The sequence below is a fragment of the Cucumis sativus genome, chromosome 5, assembly GCF_000004075.3.
Source record: "Cucumis sativus cultivar 9930 chromosome 5, Cucumber_9930_V3, whole genome shotgun sequence".
NCBI lineage: Eukaryota > Viridiplantae > Streptophyta > Magnoliopsida > Cucurbitales > Cucurbitaceae > Cucumis > Cucumis sativus.
Window position 1 is genome coordinate 26,033,116 of NC_026659.2, and position 14,085 is coordinate 26,047,200.

General features: G+C 33.4%; 4 protein-coding genes across 5 annotated transcripts; 2 read left to right on the forward strand and 2 right to left on the reverse strand.

The window, feature by feature from the left end:
• LOC101207806 (transcription factor MYB1R1) lies at positions 1-2,515 on the forward strand. The gene is made up of 3 exons (XM_004135166.3): positions 1-494; positions 580-788; positions 1,694-2,515. Exons 1-3 carry the CDS (start codon positions 221-223, stop codon positions 2,147-2,149), a joined length of 939 nt encoding a protein of 312 aa, XP_004135214.1. The 5' UTR covers positions 1-220; the 3' UTR covers positions 2,150-2,515.
• A 1,087-nt stretch (positions 2,516-3,602) lies between these two features.
• LOC101207563 (hypothetical protein) lies at positions 3,603-6,918 on the forward strand. Of its 2 annotated transcripts, none has more exons than XM_031885360.1 (4): positions 3,603-3,813; positions 3,951-4,089; positions 5,188-5,487; positions 6,532-6,918. In XM_031885360.1, exons 1-4 carry the CDS (start codon positions 3,731-3,733, stop codon positions 6,646-6,648), a joined length of 639 nt encoding a protein of 212 aa, XP_031741220.1. In that variant the 5' UTR covers positions 3,603-3,730; the 3' UTR covers positions 6,649-6,918. The 2 variants fall into 2 exon arrangements, with proteins under 2 accessions (XP_031741220.1, XP_004135213.1); XM_004135165.3 differs by having other exon boundaries at positions 3,604-3,813; positions 3,945-4,089.
• Positions 6,919-6,923: 5 nt separating this feature from the next.
• On the reverse strand, positions 6,924-9,778 carry LOC101207312 (serine/threonine-protein phosphatase PP2A catalytic subunit). Its single transcript, XM_004135164.3, has 6 exons — positions 9,253-9,778; positions 8,145-8,259; positions 7,944-8,052; positions 7,779-7,856; positions 7,459-7,650; positions 6,924-7,361 (listed from the first exon to the last, which is right to left on the reverse strand). Exons 1-6 carry the CDS (start codon positions 9,503-9,505, stop codon positions 7,188-7,190), a joined length of 921 nt encoding a protein of 306 aa, XP_004135212.1. The 5' UTR covers positions 9,506-9,778; the 3' UTR covers positions 6,924-7,187.
• A 1,640-nt stretch (positions 9,779-11,418) lies between these two features.
• LOC105435565 lies at positions 11,419-12,765 on the reverse strand. Its single transcript, XM_011657353.2, has 2 exons — positions 12,118-12,765; positions 11,419-11,662 (listed from the first exon to the last, which is right to left on the reverse strand). The coding sequence occupies exons 1-2, from the start codon at positions 12,402-12,404 to the stop codon at positions 11,623-11,625; spliced, it is 327 nt and encodes a 108-aa protein (XP_011655655.1). The 5' UTR covers positions 12,405-12,765; the 3' UTR covers positions 11,419-11,622.
• Between the last annotated feature and the right edge of the window lie 1,320 nt (positions 12,766-14,085).

Genomic DNA, 14,085 nt, shown 5'->3' on the forward strand with positions numbered 1-14,085 from the left:
AGAGAGCAGAGAAGTACTGGTGGGTATGGGTAAGTCGGCTTGTATATGAAGATGAACCAAAGAAGGCTTCATTTTTGCTTTTTCCGATCCCCTTTTTAGCTTTTTGCTTTTCTCCCACTTCCAAATTCTCGTGCTTTTATCTTTGTCAGACTTACACACACCCTTTTTATGCTTTTCTTCCTCTTCCTCCACCCTTAATTTAATTCAGTACACTCGCCAAATGAACGTCTCTCGCACGTGCTCCCTCTGCGGGAACAACGGCCACAACTCCCGCACCTGCCCGGAAGCCGACGGCACCACCGGATTCATGCTGTTCGGAGTTAGACTAACCACGACGTCAGATGGAAGTAACTCCTTTAGGAAGAGCTTTAGTATGAATAATCTCTCACAATACGCAGACCATCCTCCAAGTCAAGACTCCAACCACGCTGATGCCGGATATGCTTCCGACGACGTCGTTCACCCGTCGGACCGTTCCGGCGGCCGGAAGAGAGGTAAATTTTTATTATTATTTAACTTTGTGAAGAAAAAAAAAAAAGGGGATGGTGTTGGATTTTGATTGGTGGTTGTTGGGTTTAGGGATTCCGTGGACGGAGGAAGAGCATAGGCTGTTTTTGTTGGGATTACAGAAAGTTGGGAAGGGAGATTGGAGAGGGATTTCGAGGAATTTTGTGAAGACACGTACGCCGACTCAGGTTGCAAGTCATGCTCAGAAATATTTTCTCCGACGGAATAATTTTAATCGGCGACGCCGTAGATCCAGTCTTTTCGATATCACTACTCACACCGTAAGTCCCCTTACCTAAATACTATACACATTAAATTTATCTTTTATTAATATAAAGTTTAGTTACATGACCCCTTGTCTTAAAAGCTCCAAAGTTCGACTATCAGCACTAAGAAAAAATTAAACTTTGAATAATGAATGATTTAACTGTTATACATTTTCTTGTTTACAATTATAAAAATACCTATTCAAAATATAAATTTGTTCAAAGTTACGAGCAATCTAGAATAAAATAGCAAAGTTTTGGATCTAGTTTTCGTCTTTTTTCTTCATCAGGTTCTTAAGCTTCATCTTTTATTTTAAAATTTTTATTTGGTAACATTGTAACTTTAAAAGATAATAGGTGGTTCTAAAGAAAATTTTATCTTAATTTTTTATATTATTTTAGACGACAAATTTGTAGAATTGATGGAGGATCAAAATATGTGTGTGGAAAGGCTGATTATTAATTTCTTTTTTCATTTTCACAAAATTCTTTCGACTTTATTAATAATTAAGTGCGATTATGAAGATGACTTTAATTAATTTTGTCACGACAGTATGTTTAATCATTAGTTCAATGTTAATGCTAAGAAAATTGCCTTTTTGAGTGGTTAAAAATGTTTTCTGAAAGTGATTTTAATTATTTTAAAAATTCAATTAAAAAATGAGATTGAATCATAAGAATTTTTCATATATACTTATTATTAGAAGAAAGTTATGATCTGGAGTTTGATAATATTCTCTTCTCTTAAACAGTATATAACACTAACTTCTAATTTTTTCAAAACAATAAGGATAGGATTTAATTTGATCGAGATCAAACACTATCAGGGGTACATTTCTTTTAACATATATATAAACAAGTCTAAATCTTTTATAACTGTATTTGATTTTTTTCCCCTGTTTAATTCGACATATATGAAGTTCACGAGCTCATCCAAGGAAGACGATTTGATATTTTCCGGTCACGAGGCAACGCAGCCACCGCTGCCACCATCAACACCCCAAAAAGACAACACTCCAGGGAATTTCTCGGTGAAAATTCATCAAGCGAAACCACCTCCAGCCGCGGTGGCCAGCGGCGTCGTTGATAGCAAAGCCGTCGAGAGTACATTAACACTAAATTCATCAAATTATCCGGCAAAGCCATGCAATTCCAAAATCATTCGTCCAATTCCAATGCTTCCTCTATCACCATACCCCAAATTTGCGGAATTAAATATTAACGAGAGAATCCCAGAAGACCCTTTGCCTCTAACTTTAAAGCTCTCAACTTCACAGTCGGAGGGACAGTCACCGGCGGCTGCTTCACAGTCGTCCGGCAGTTTCCAGACAATGTCCGGCGGCGGAGACAGTATAGACATTGTCAGTGTTGCTTGAAGATTATTGTTGGGGGCATCATAGATTTAATAAAGAATAATAATTGCTTGGATTCAATTGGACAGTGGATAAAAATTAAAAAGGGATTCTACTTTTCTTTTTTTGTACAGATGAAATTTAATTGGTCCATAAGAAAAAGAAAGGTTCATAAGTTTAGATGTGGGGGACTGTGGGGGACTGTGGTTTGACTTATTTAGTTCCTCTCATGACAGCCTCCTTCACCTATATCTTTCATAATGTTGGTTGTATTTCTATATATTTTTTTTAGAATTATTATGTTAATGTTCCTGTAATTCTTCCTAATCTAATGCTTTGTAGCTTGGAAAGAAATAATTGTTTGTTTAAATCCAATTTTGATTTTTGAAAGTGTTTTTCTTCTCCTCTCTTTCATCTAACCTTTCCTTCCAGACTAGAAACAAATAAGATCAAGTTGGATTTGACCATGATTTGAAAGTTCTAACTACTCTATACCATCAATACATAATTTGGAAGCTATAGGGAGCAAAAAGGGAAATTTTGGTTCATTTTAATTTATGTCTATTTCAAAATTTAAAAAATTTGTCATTTTGATTTCTATTTGTAAAATTACTTCTAACACTAATTCATACATAAGTTCAGAAATTTAATAAATTAAGTATTTTGTAGTTTGGAAGGTGAGAGGACATATAGAGCATATGGTTCCTTAAGTTGGTACACGACAAGAATACTATTATCAGTGTGGGCACCAAGTTTAATGCTTTTTTGACTTGTCGTTTTGCTACCATCGGCTCTTGGAGGAGTTTCAGCCACTTCAGCTAACAATGCCCAAGTGATTCTTGCGTGATTGGTAACTCGAACGGTTGATGTTTCATCTTTTCCATTGTTGTTGTTGATGCTAAATTTTGATCAAATAAGATAATCTCTGTATTTTAGAAGAAGAAAATTCGTTCTTAGACACAATTGAAGTATATATGCCACAATCACTCTTATGCTTAAATAAGAAGGTTGGAAGGAGAAGAGATTACTTAGTAATAGTCTTATTTATAGGTTTCGTTTCATTCCTATTCCTTATCCAACTATTGTTTTTGATTGGGTTGAATGTATGCAAAATTCTTCGAGGTCGAGGTTGAACAACCTAATATCCTTACTAGGCGTTTATAGGGTTCAATCCCTTCTTAACCCAGTCTAGTTTCTTAGGTATTGGAAGTCCGTTGATCTCTGAAGTTCTTGTGATCTACAAAAATGTATTTGAATTTTCAATATTTTGAGCATATTCTATTTTTTAAATTTTCTCTAAAATTGGTGGAAAACCAAATCTGAAGCTAAATTTATCAAATGAACGTCGTAATTAACTTAACAAGATTTAACCAAATCAAACTTAAAAAAAAGAGTATTTCGTATAAAGTGAACATATAATAATATTCTCCATTTCAAAATCACTATTTATATTTTTTAAGAGGCAAATATGCAATTAAAGAAAGTACGAGGGAAGAGGGGAGAATATAGAAACTTTACAGGCTTGGGTTTGCGAATTCAATTCCCAGATTTGATTTTGGTGAGAAATAACAAGAAAGAGAGAGACGCTAACGTCGGGAAGCAAAAATGTATTCGAAATTTTCATTTCTTCCTTTTCTTCTCCTTCTCTTCACCTTCTCTGCTTCACTTCACGCCCAATCGCAGAATACGTGAGCTTTAATTTTATTAATTATGTTTTCTTATTCATAATTGTGTTATTATATCGAATTCTTTATTGATCTGATCTAATTTCATTTGTTGGAATTCCATGGCGAACTGTTGAATTTGTTCTGATTGTCAGAGACAGAGTTGGTGGGGATGAAGAAATCGAGATAGGGTTTGGGCGCAGAGCTCTGTTGAGTTTCAAAGAGACTCCACAGGGAAGTAACGTTACCTTTGAATGCTCTCGTTCTGGCCCCTGCGTTGCCTGCCTTTACTCAGAAAAGGTTTCTATTTCACTAGAATGTTTATTCGAGATAATCTAATATCAGTGCTGTTTTTCCCGTTTCGTTGCCATGAGATTTTTATTAGGATAAATTGTGTAGAAATCATGACCTGGCTTAGTGGAGATAGAACAGTGATGTTCTTTCAATTGCTGTAATTTGGTGATGTTTTAGTGAGCTGATGGGATGAGGCATTACGATGAGATTTTTCATTTAGTAGTTGTGCAAAAACATCCTATTAGGATTGGGTAATGATAGGCCCCCTTGTATTGTGTTCTTGTATTAGAATACCACCCAACAAGGAAACATTCAAGAACACACAGAAAACTCAAAGGACTCAAGAACCCTGAATATCATAAGAAAGTAACAAGATAACCTAGACTTTCGAGAGGGCTAGTCTCTCCAAAATTTTTCAAAGGAAATCTCACAAAATTCTTTACACCCTCATCCCAACCTTACTTTCTCTTTCTAACTAACGCTCTAACGAACTTAGTAGCTATTTACTTATCTGCCCCTTTTAATAACCATACTAATAATATTCCATTAATAATTCTATTATATCTCTAACTAGGGCTTTCACATCTTGCTTTCTTTTGAAACCAAAATTTCATGCTTCTACCTTCTCTAAAAATATGTTCTGGCTTGGTATGCCTTATTTACTTTGTAATGAATCCATTTCTCTTAGCCTGCTGATGAAAAGGAAAAAGGAGGAAAGAAAAAAAAGAACATTTCATTTTAACAAAAGATCCCAAGTTCCCCAGCTTTGGGGGTCCTCTATCCCGATCTTGATGTTCTTTTTGGTTAGCCGTAGGTGAGAACTGAGAAGGGATTTGAACTTGGACCATGAATTATAGGCTATAGCCCCATGGGACAGGCAATGTGGACTTCGTAGTTAATATCTGTATAATGCCAATGCAAATTCTTCATCACGAAGTTATAGGCTTTAAGTTCTTGATATGTTAAAATTGGCTAATGATAGTACCTTGCATATTCGCTATTTTGAAATCCGCTTGCTTGTGTATAGTGGCTTTTGTTTTGTTCTTTAGTATAAAGTTTAATGCAGAGATAAGTTTTCATTTTCTTTTATTTTTTGTCTCATAGAATGATGAAAAATATCGCTGCAGTGAGACTGGTTACCGTATTCCCCTGAAATGTGTGGAAATCAAAGACACTTCAAAAGTTTCCAATGGGAAAAAATCACACAATGGTCGCTCAATGCTCGACATATCTTATGAGCACAAGGTTGTCCCTGATGATGCCAGTGGAAATGCTTCATCCATTGCACACAGAAATCTAAGAGATGGTTCTGTCTCATCGACTGATGGTTCTCAGTCTTACATCACTTACAGAAGCTGTATACCATCAGTTAATGAAGAAAAGTTGTCTGTGCTTGGTTTTGAGGTATGTCATTATCCTAACTACTCAGTTTGAACAGTTTTACTTAATTGAAATGAATGGTTTTTGGTTATTTTTCTATATGCTCTATTTTTCTGTGTACATGCTACCTGATTTCTTCTCACATTTCTGTTAAATGGCTTTATTTTACATGATTGATTGATACCAAATGTGTTCAACTAAATAGCAATGCAGTCATTCTATTAGGGATCTACTGTTTTTATTATTGTAATTGTGGTCTGGCTTTTTCATATGGTTCTTACTGCCATGAGAACCCTATTTATTTTAGGAGAGAGTAGAGGCATTTTTGAGAAATGTTCATCTTTTACTGAACTAAATTTTGAGGGCTAATCACTGTAATCTAGTGGGTTTTCTCAAGCAGTTTTGTTGTTTAGGTTGATAGCTAAAATTATGTCTATTGAGATTTGTGGTACTAAAGGGATTCATTCTGTTACTACTTTGTTGTTAGTAAATCTCAGCTACTTCCTGCTAGCTAAAGAATTTGTTGGGGCATATTTTCAAAATCAGAACTATTTTTTAAACATCTTTTACTTTGTAAAGCTATATGAAAAAAGTAGTTATTTCTCTTTGTAGTGCACTATTTTTAAAACCATTATGTTGTTAATTAAGTCATAATAGTATAAATGAGAGGAACAGTTTGGAATGAAACTTTGCTTGGAAGATAATATTTTAAAAAAAAAGATTCAAAGAATGATTTGATACTGACTTTCTTTGGAGAGAGATGAGTGCATGTTTAAAATGACGATTGTGCTATTGCTGTTTAGATCGTTGAAGTCTTGCACAGCATGTGAAGAGTAAGTATGTAGGATATGAAACTCTTGTTTATCTTGGTACAGCTACAGCATAGCATGCCAATTATTATTCTATATTTACTTTTATCTACCTCAAAGGGAATACTTTGAGTCCTATAGTTTGTGCTGTTAATTATCATGATGAACTTGTACGTATCTTACTTTCCTAAAAATTAAATTTCTAAAAGAAAAACCAATTATTTAGGTCTGTTTTCATTTGCTGTAATATTCTGGACAGGGCATTGTGCTATGTTTGCTGCTCATAAGTGGTTCGGTTGTCTACTTCAGAAGAAAACGAAGCGTTTCAACGGCTGGTTTTGCTTCTGGCAGGGTGCAATCAAATTCCAGGTTTTAGTTCACTCCGGAGTCTTTTTTGTTACAATTGTTCACGTGGCGTAAATGTATTATCGATGAATACTACACATTGAAGTTATAGATGAATCAACAGCTAGGCATCGGATGGTTGCATATACTTATCTCCCAGTCTCCCTGTTCCATTGATTTCATTTATTTCGAAACAAATGTTACTCACATAGAATTTGACTGGTTGTAAGTTCATTGCTTTCTTTTGGTTATTGAAATGGGGAAGCTACTCACATAGAATAGTATTGGTTCATTGGCAAAATCAGCTTTTCACTTCAAAGAATATATATTTATAACACAAACACAATAATATCAAGCTATTGCTTCTTTAAGATTTACAAGGAAATGGGCACCATGCCACTTTACTACTTGAGTTTCTTCTACACATCAAAGAAGCAACAAAACACAACTAAAACTACAACCAAAAGAATGACATTTAACATAATCTGGTTCTCACCCATGACAATATAAGGCTTTTTCAGAGTAAACATCTACAATGACGAACTTACAATGTCACAACCCATATAGTAATCACAAAAAATAATCAGGAGTCTTCCGTGTGGTATCAGGTTCAATTTGCCGAGGAGCTGGGTCAAATTGTAGAAAATTTTGATCCATATTCTCCCCAATTTCCAGAATTGCAGCCATATTTCCACATCGATAACAATAATTTGGTGCACTAAAGACAGTCACCACATTCTTATCCTACAAAAATGAGTCAGATTGAAAAACATAAGAACATGCAATACATGTAAAAACAACAAGTGGGGTAGAACATTTGCAATCAGCTAAACAATTTAACCTGACACCAGTTGTATCCTTCCATGACAAGTTGATGAGCTCTGGATATAAGAGAGAGCCCATTTGTATGATTGAACTGAGCAGCTATATCCTGACCAAATGTATACCCAGCCCCACGTGGAGATATTCCCCATCCACACCGGTCGTCTGGATCAGACCATAAGAGATCACACATCGGCCCCTCATGGGGGACCTGATTTGACATATAAAGAAACAACAGCTATGAGAAATGCGGTACACTGAATAAACCGAAAATGGAAAATCTTTGTAGCAATAATTAGTGGAGTGGTCAATCAACAAACCAAATAAAAACTTACAAACCTCTTGTATACGGTCCAATGAGCGAATGTTATCCAAGGTATCCAAAGATGGAGAAAGTCCTCCATGTAAACAGAAAACCTACACATAGTAACAGTTGCATATTAGATAGATTAAGCTATATGGTATCAAATTACAATGCACAGTTTATGCTGTGTAGAACTGAACCTGACTCTCAACTAGAGCTGTAAGAGGGAGGTAATCGAAAAGATCGGTGAAGTGTTTCCAGACATTGGCGTTTCCATATTTTCTCAGGCATTCATCATAAAATCCATACCTGAATGAGAAAAATGGTCTATGAATCAAAACCCTTTACACATACAAAAGAAAGCGTTTTGATTAGAAACAAAGGAAGTCATCACATCTTACACTTGGGTTATTTGTCGGCTCTCGTGATTACCCCTCAAGATGGTAATTCTGTCTCTGTAACGAACTTTTAGAGCCACTAGAAGAGTAACTGTCTCCACCGAGTAGTACCCACGATCTGCATTAGTTCACAATGTGAGAAAATGCCAGAATAATAGACTCAAAACTCCATAGCTTATAACAACGATGAAGGAATCAAGGATGAAGGATGAAGGATGAAGGATGAAGGAATCAATTAACCAAACCATTTTTGCACCGGGTTTATTTCCTTCCCTTCCCCCTCTCCTCCTAGCAGCTACCAGAGGGCAAAATCAAGGAGTAAATGACTTCTGGAGGGACAATGCTCGTTGCACTATCTCTATGCAAAAATGGAGTATCGATCCATGTTTCCTTCTCTCATGTAATTCAGTTGAAGAACTATTTCCTTTCCTTTGTCTATTTATTAAAAGCTATACAAAAACTACTTGTCACCTTCTGTAAGGGTCATGAGCAAACAACTACAAATTTCTTCAATCCTATAAATTTCTATCATGATAAGTAGCTACTTTAATCTATTTCCTCTCTGAGGATATAAATCCTAAAAGCCTCCTACTTCATAATTTACAGCTAAGTTCAAAAGCAACCCATCTATATAACTCCCAGTTTTTTTATGAACTATAACTTTAACGCAATACAATGACGAAATGAGAAGACTCCCTAAGAATCAACCAAGCATCAATATTTACCAACCCAACGTACTGTTTTCAGCTTTCAACTTAAGCAGTTTTTTGCAATACCCGAGTCATCTGGTGATTCTAAATGATCTATCTAATAGATAAATTGCTCTAAAAATGCAACGAAGTACAGCTAAGGCCTACTAGAAATAATACTCAGATTAATCCAGAAAAATTGTACTACAAATTACAATACATCAGCCCCTTGAAGTATGCGGCTATACGGGTTGAAAACAATCCGAATAATGAATCACTTTTAGAAGTTGAGAATTTTCAAAAAAACACAACAAAAGAACAGAGAACAGTGGCGTTAAACGAAGGAATCAAATTATTCTCAAATATATGTGTGTGTGCAGGATAAAACAGAAACAAAGAAGAAAAAAAAGCTAAAAACTCACCAACGTAATCGCCCATGAAAAGGTAATTAGTATCGGGAGTACGGCCTCCTATCCGAAACAGTTCAATGAGATCGTAAAATTGGCCATGAATATCACCACAAACCGTCACCGGACACTTAACCGGTTGCACGTTCCACTCCTCGACCAGAATCGCTCTCGCCTGATCGCAAAGTATTTTCACCTCCGCTTCCGGCAACGGCTTGCACTCCATCAGATGCTCGATCTGATAGTCCAGATCCGCGTGAGACGGCATGATTTCAAATCCTTCTCAGATCCACAAGCAAAGATTAGAGATCGTCTAGGAAGAATCACATTCACGAACTCAACGATCTCCCCATTTATCAGATAACGAACGAATTTGAGCTCATTTATGCATCAAATTGACTGATAAATATCAAAATTAATCCCCAAAATTCCAAATTTCTCAATCCCCATAACATAAAACAAAGAACTACACATAAAATTTGAACCCGTTATTCATTCTAGCTCTCTCTATCTCTCTCCCCCTCCCCTCCCCCTCTCTCCGTTCTTCGCCAAAATTTGGAAATAAGTTACCAAAATTGTATTTATGTGAATAAGAGGATGACGAGGGAATTGAGGGGAACGGATTGATTGGTCTCAAATTAATCAAAATGCAAATGAAATGCCATTTCATTTCATCTCACCCATTCTCATTTCTTTCTCTCTTCAAATTTTAATCAAAACACTAACCATTATTTATTTTAGATATTCAGTTATATGATATCAACGAGAAAGTTAATCATTGTTTGAAAAAACAAATATTCCCCACTTTTTTTTTTGACTATGCAATTACTCCATAAATTAAACATGCAATTCCTTTTATACTTTATACTTCTTCATTTATATTTATATATATATATATATTTCTTTCAACGTGCAATGATTTGGGCAATGGGCATGGGCATGGTAGGTAAGTAACTAAACTAGCCACCATATATATTTTTTTTTAAAAAAATGGTCTGATTAAATTAATAAAGTCAAAGGACACCGCCTATCTTACAAAGATTGATTGATTCAATTTTTGAGGTTTGAAATGGTATACCTTAGGTTAGAATCAATTCATTTGGATTAGGTCAAATAAATAAGAAATTTATTTCATTGACGAATGATTAGGTTTTTCCTTGGAAAGTCAATTACGTCATTATCAAAGTTTAATATGTATGATATCGATGTTGTGAGAATCTCAACTTTACGAAAAATGGATATATGAGAAAATATCAATGCTTATTTTGGAAAGAAAAAAAACTATATATGAAAAATATTAGAAGGAACTTAAATAATTATGAAATTTTAATCTTTTCTAAACAAATTAAAATGTTTAGTATTCTGCTTATAACTATATTTTATAGATTCTTTTTACTCAAAAGCTTAATCGTTTCGAGTAGTAAACCAATTAGAAGTTATCTATTATATATATATATATGAAAAGGATTCTTGAAAGTATTTCCATTCTCCAATGAAAATTGAAATAAAGTGGAAAACTCAAGACTGAATGGTACTGAAATCGAATGAATTGTACGTTCGGGACCTACAACCGAATTGGTTGGTTATTGAGTCCAATAAGATATCTAATTGGGCCGATCTCGGGATTTGGGCCATTAGAATTCGGACTAACATAGCTCTAGACACAAGCCCATTTGTTTATCTCGAAACTATTACTTTTCTTTTCTTTTTTCTTTTTGGAAAATCACGTATATAGCACAATTAAAAAAAAAAACAAAAAATATAACACAAAAAAAAGTTATTTGTAAAAATAGTAAATTTAGTAGCTATCATTGATAGAAGTTATGACTGATTGCAACTATAAATGATGACAATGACAACACATTTTTCAAATTGAAAACTTTCACTATAGCATCTATTTATCGGTGATGGAAACTTATAGCAGCTATCAACCTACCATTAATAGTTTTTAATTTGAAAAAACAAAAAAGAACTACTCGTAACGACGACTAATAGAAAGTTATCATTAATAGCAGTTATTAGTGACAATTTTCAACAAGAAAAAATAGAAAAGAAAAGTCTACGAAATAAAGATCAAACATAACCTTTTTAATCTTTAACTAATTTTTTTTCTTTTTATTTATTTATGTAATTATTTTTTTATTCTTGTGCTATATATTATAGAAGGAACGGAAGACAAAATTAGGAAGAATAGGTGTTGGATGTAAAAAGCTACAAAGTTGAGTGTGAATCAATTCTATACAATCCAGATTTATTAAGAGCTTTTATACATTCTTTTTTCTTATTGAAATTACCCAAAAAAGAAGAAGAAAAGAAATGTTCATAATAATCCTTAATATTTAAAAGTGGAGGAAGGAATCTATGCCTTCGTGAGTACAAAAAAGCCTAAGCTCCTCTTGGAGGCCCTCCTTTCACCCCAATTCTCCTGCCAATTCAAGTACACACACACACATATATATACATATTCAACAGCAACATAAATCACTCCTAAAATAAACATTTCTTTTATAATAACACAAAAAAATATCAATACAAACTCTTTATTGATTTTGTTAACAACCAACCAATATTTTTTTTCAAATAGTAATTATGACACTTTTTATCTTCTAAAACACTATGCTCTAGATTGTGACCTTTCAGTACAAAATTCCAAACGTAACATGGATGAATTTATTTATTTTTTACCCACCAAGCTAGTAGTCAATGAAAAATTGAAATTTCAAAAGTAAAATTATGATATTTTGAAATTTAAGATTAAATTGAACAAAACTTATAATTTAAATAAATTAAAATGTTTTTTTTTTCTCGCATGGTTTTAAAATAATAATACCTGATAAGTTTAATAATCTTAAATGCAAAGTGTGTTCAAATAATATATACCTGTTATGGATGGGGTCTGGTCCTTTAGGAACTCTAACTTTGCTCATAAAGTTAGGATCCAACAGCTTTGGATGGTTGTTAATGGCCAATTGATCCTCAGCTTCCTTCATGGCATGCCTTCCCTCGACCTGATGAACAGACTCAGCCGCCGCCTGCCAGCTTTTCGTTCTCCCTGGTGGTGGCGGGGATGACCCAACAACCAAAAGCCATACAAACAGCCCCACAACCACAGCACCAAGCAAGACCTTCAAGTAAGAAAAATAGCAACAGCTATCTACACTTTTCATAAATATATATAGCTAGATTTAATTGTGTATGTATGATCTACTTCAGACGTATATGTCGAGAGTGAGTCGTGGTTAATTAGTTTTATGATTGGATGAAAACGGGATGGATATGAAAGCAATGAAGAGAAGAAGTAGTATGGGGATTGGAAGGGAAAGAAAGAAGGAGATGTTATTACTATTTTGTTAGTTTGTTTGGTAGGGGATGCATGTTTAATTAGGGCGAGCTTTCTTTTTTTCTTTATAGGGTTTTGGTGGATTCTGTTGCACTTTTCTCAAACCTTGATTTGCCATGTTTTTTTGTTTTTGTTTTGTTCTCTATTTTAGTTTATTATATATGTGTATTTAGATTAATAATTTACATGGTGTGTGTGTGTATGTATTAGATTAAATAATGATTTGATGCTTGTGTGAGAAGAAAAAGAGAGAAAAGAAAAGTATTAATTTGGTAATAAGATAGTGAATGATTTGGTCTTGAAAATTACAAGTCAAATGAAACTTTGTAAAGGTTTAAAGTTATTGTGAAGTATTAGAAGAACAAGTACTACAATTATTGAAAGAAAAAAAAAAAAGTAGATTATTCTTAGATTTTGGATTGGTCAAAAAAAATTTAAAAATAAAACTCTAGAATTTAGGCTTAAAATTCTCTTGCTTTTGTCTCTCCAATTTTATTTTAAAAAAGAAAAGAGTATATACATATGCACTTATACACATATATAAATATCTATTCAAAAATCTAATAAGCATTTTCTCTTATAATTAAACGTGCTAACAACATAATTAGCACTAAAATACACAAATTATAGCCTTATCATCATAGTTAAATTTTAATTTAGTCATCTCAACAATAAAATAAATGATAACAAAGATTTCATAATATATTTATGTCTCTCATTGATAGATTATAGCATTGATATATTTATTTTCGATATTAGTGATTGAGATTAACGAAGGGAATGGAGAATCATTAGACGTAATAATTAAAAATAAAAATAAAAAGAGAATGGGGAAGAAGAAGAAGAAGAAGGGGGAGACAGCTGATATTAGCACCTCCAAAAAAAAAAGAGAGAAAGCATATGGCATAATGTTTATGATCCATTCCCTATGGATCTCACTCTTATTTACTCAAAAAGCTTCAAAAGAATCAAATGCCTTACCACTTAACTCTCACATACCTAAATAGCTTCTCTTTCAAGTCTACCTATATATCATTTCTCATCCATCATCATCATTATTATTGCCTTTAATTGATGTATTATACTTTTAAAATATTTATTTTGATTCTTATACACTTTTAAACTTTCAAATTTTTTTATTTTAAAGCAAAAAAAAAAAAGAAATACAAAGATACTAAAATTGTCACTTTTTTTAAAGCTAAGTACAAGAGTATACAAGAGCACAAAAATGAACCAAAATTTAGAGTAGGATAGAGAATGAAGTTACAAAATTATATATTATTTTTTGGTTAAGGAGAAATATGATTAAAATACTATGATCTAAGTAACAATGTTTTATTCTTTTTTGGGTATGTATCTTAGCTTTTCCTTATTAAGGTATTACATGATCCAATACTATGTATATATGTACATAAAAATAAATAAACCCAAGTCAAAGGGTATATCTCTTTATTTGGTTAAATATATATATATATATATATATATTAGTTCAATCATAATCAAATCAA

Coding starts and splice junctions, on each gene's coding strand:
- LOC101207806 (XM_004135166.3), top strand. CDS start 221: ATGAACGTCTCTCGCACGTGCTCCCTCTGCGGGAACAACGGCCACAAC. Junction 495..579: donor TTCCGGCGGCCGGAAGAGAG/GTAAATTTTTAT, acceptor TGTTGGGTTTAG/GGATTCCGTGGACGGAGGAA. Junction 789..1,693: donor TCGATATCACTACTCACACC/GTAAGTCCCCTT, acceptor ACATATATGAAG/TTCACGAGCTCATCCAAGGA.
- LOC101207563 (XM_004135165.3), top strand. CDS start 3,731: ATGTATTCGAAATTTTCATTTCTTCCTTTTCTTCTCCTTCTCTTCACC. Junction 3,814..3,944: donor CACGCCCAATCGCAGAATAC/GTGAGCTTTAAT, acceptor TCTGATTGTCAG/AGACAGAGTTGGTGGGGATG. Junction 4,090..5,187: donor CCTGCCTTTACTCAGAAAAG/GTTTCTATTTCA, acceptor TTTGTCTCATAG/AATGATGAAAAATATCGCTG.
- LOC101207312 (XM_004135164.3), bottom strand. CDS start 9,505: ATGCCGTCTCACGCGGATCTGGACTATCAGATCGAGCATCTGATGGAG. Junction 8,260..9,252: donor TTTCATGGGCGATTACGTTG/GTGAGTTTTTAG, acceptor GAACTAATGCAG/ATCGTGGGTACTACTCGGTG. Junction 7,651..7,778: donor CATTGGACCGTATACAAGAG/GTTTGTAAGTTT, acceptor ATGTCAAATCAG/GTCCCCCATGAGGGGCCGAT.
- LOC105435565 (XM_011657353.2), bottom strand. CDS start 12,404: ATGAAAAGTGTAGATAGCTGTTGCTATTTTTCTTACTTGAAGGTCTTG. Junction 11,663..12,117: donor CCAGACCCCATCCATAACAG/GTATATATTATT, acceptor TTGAATTGGCAG/GAGAATTGGGGTGAAAGGAG.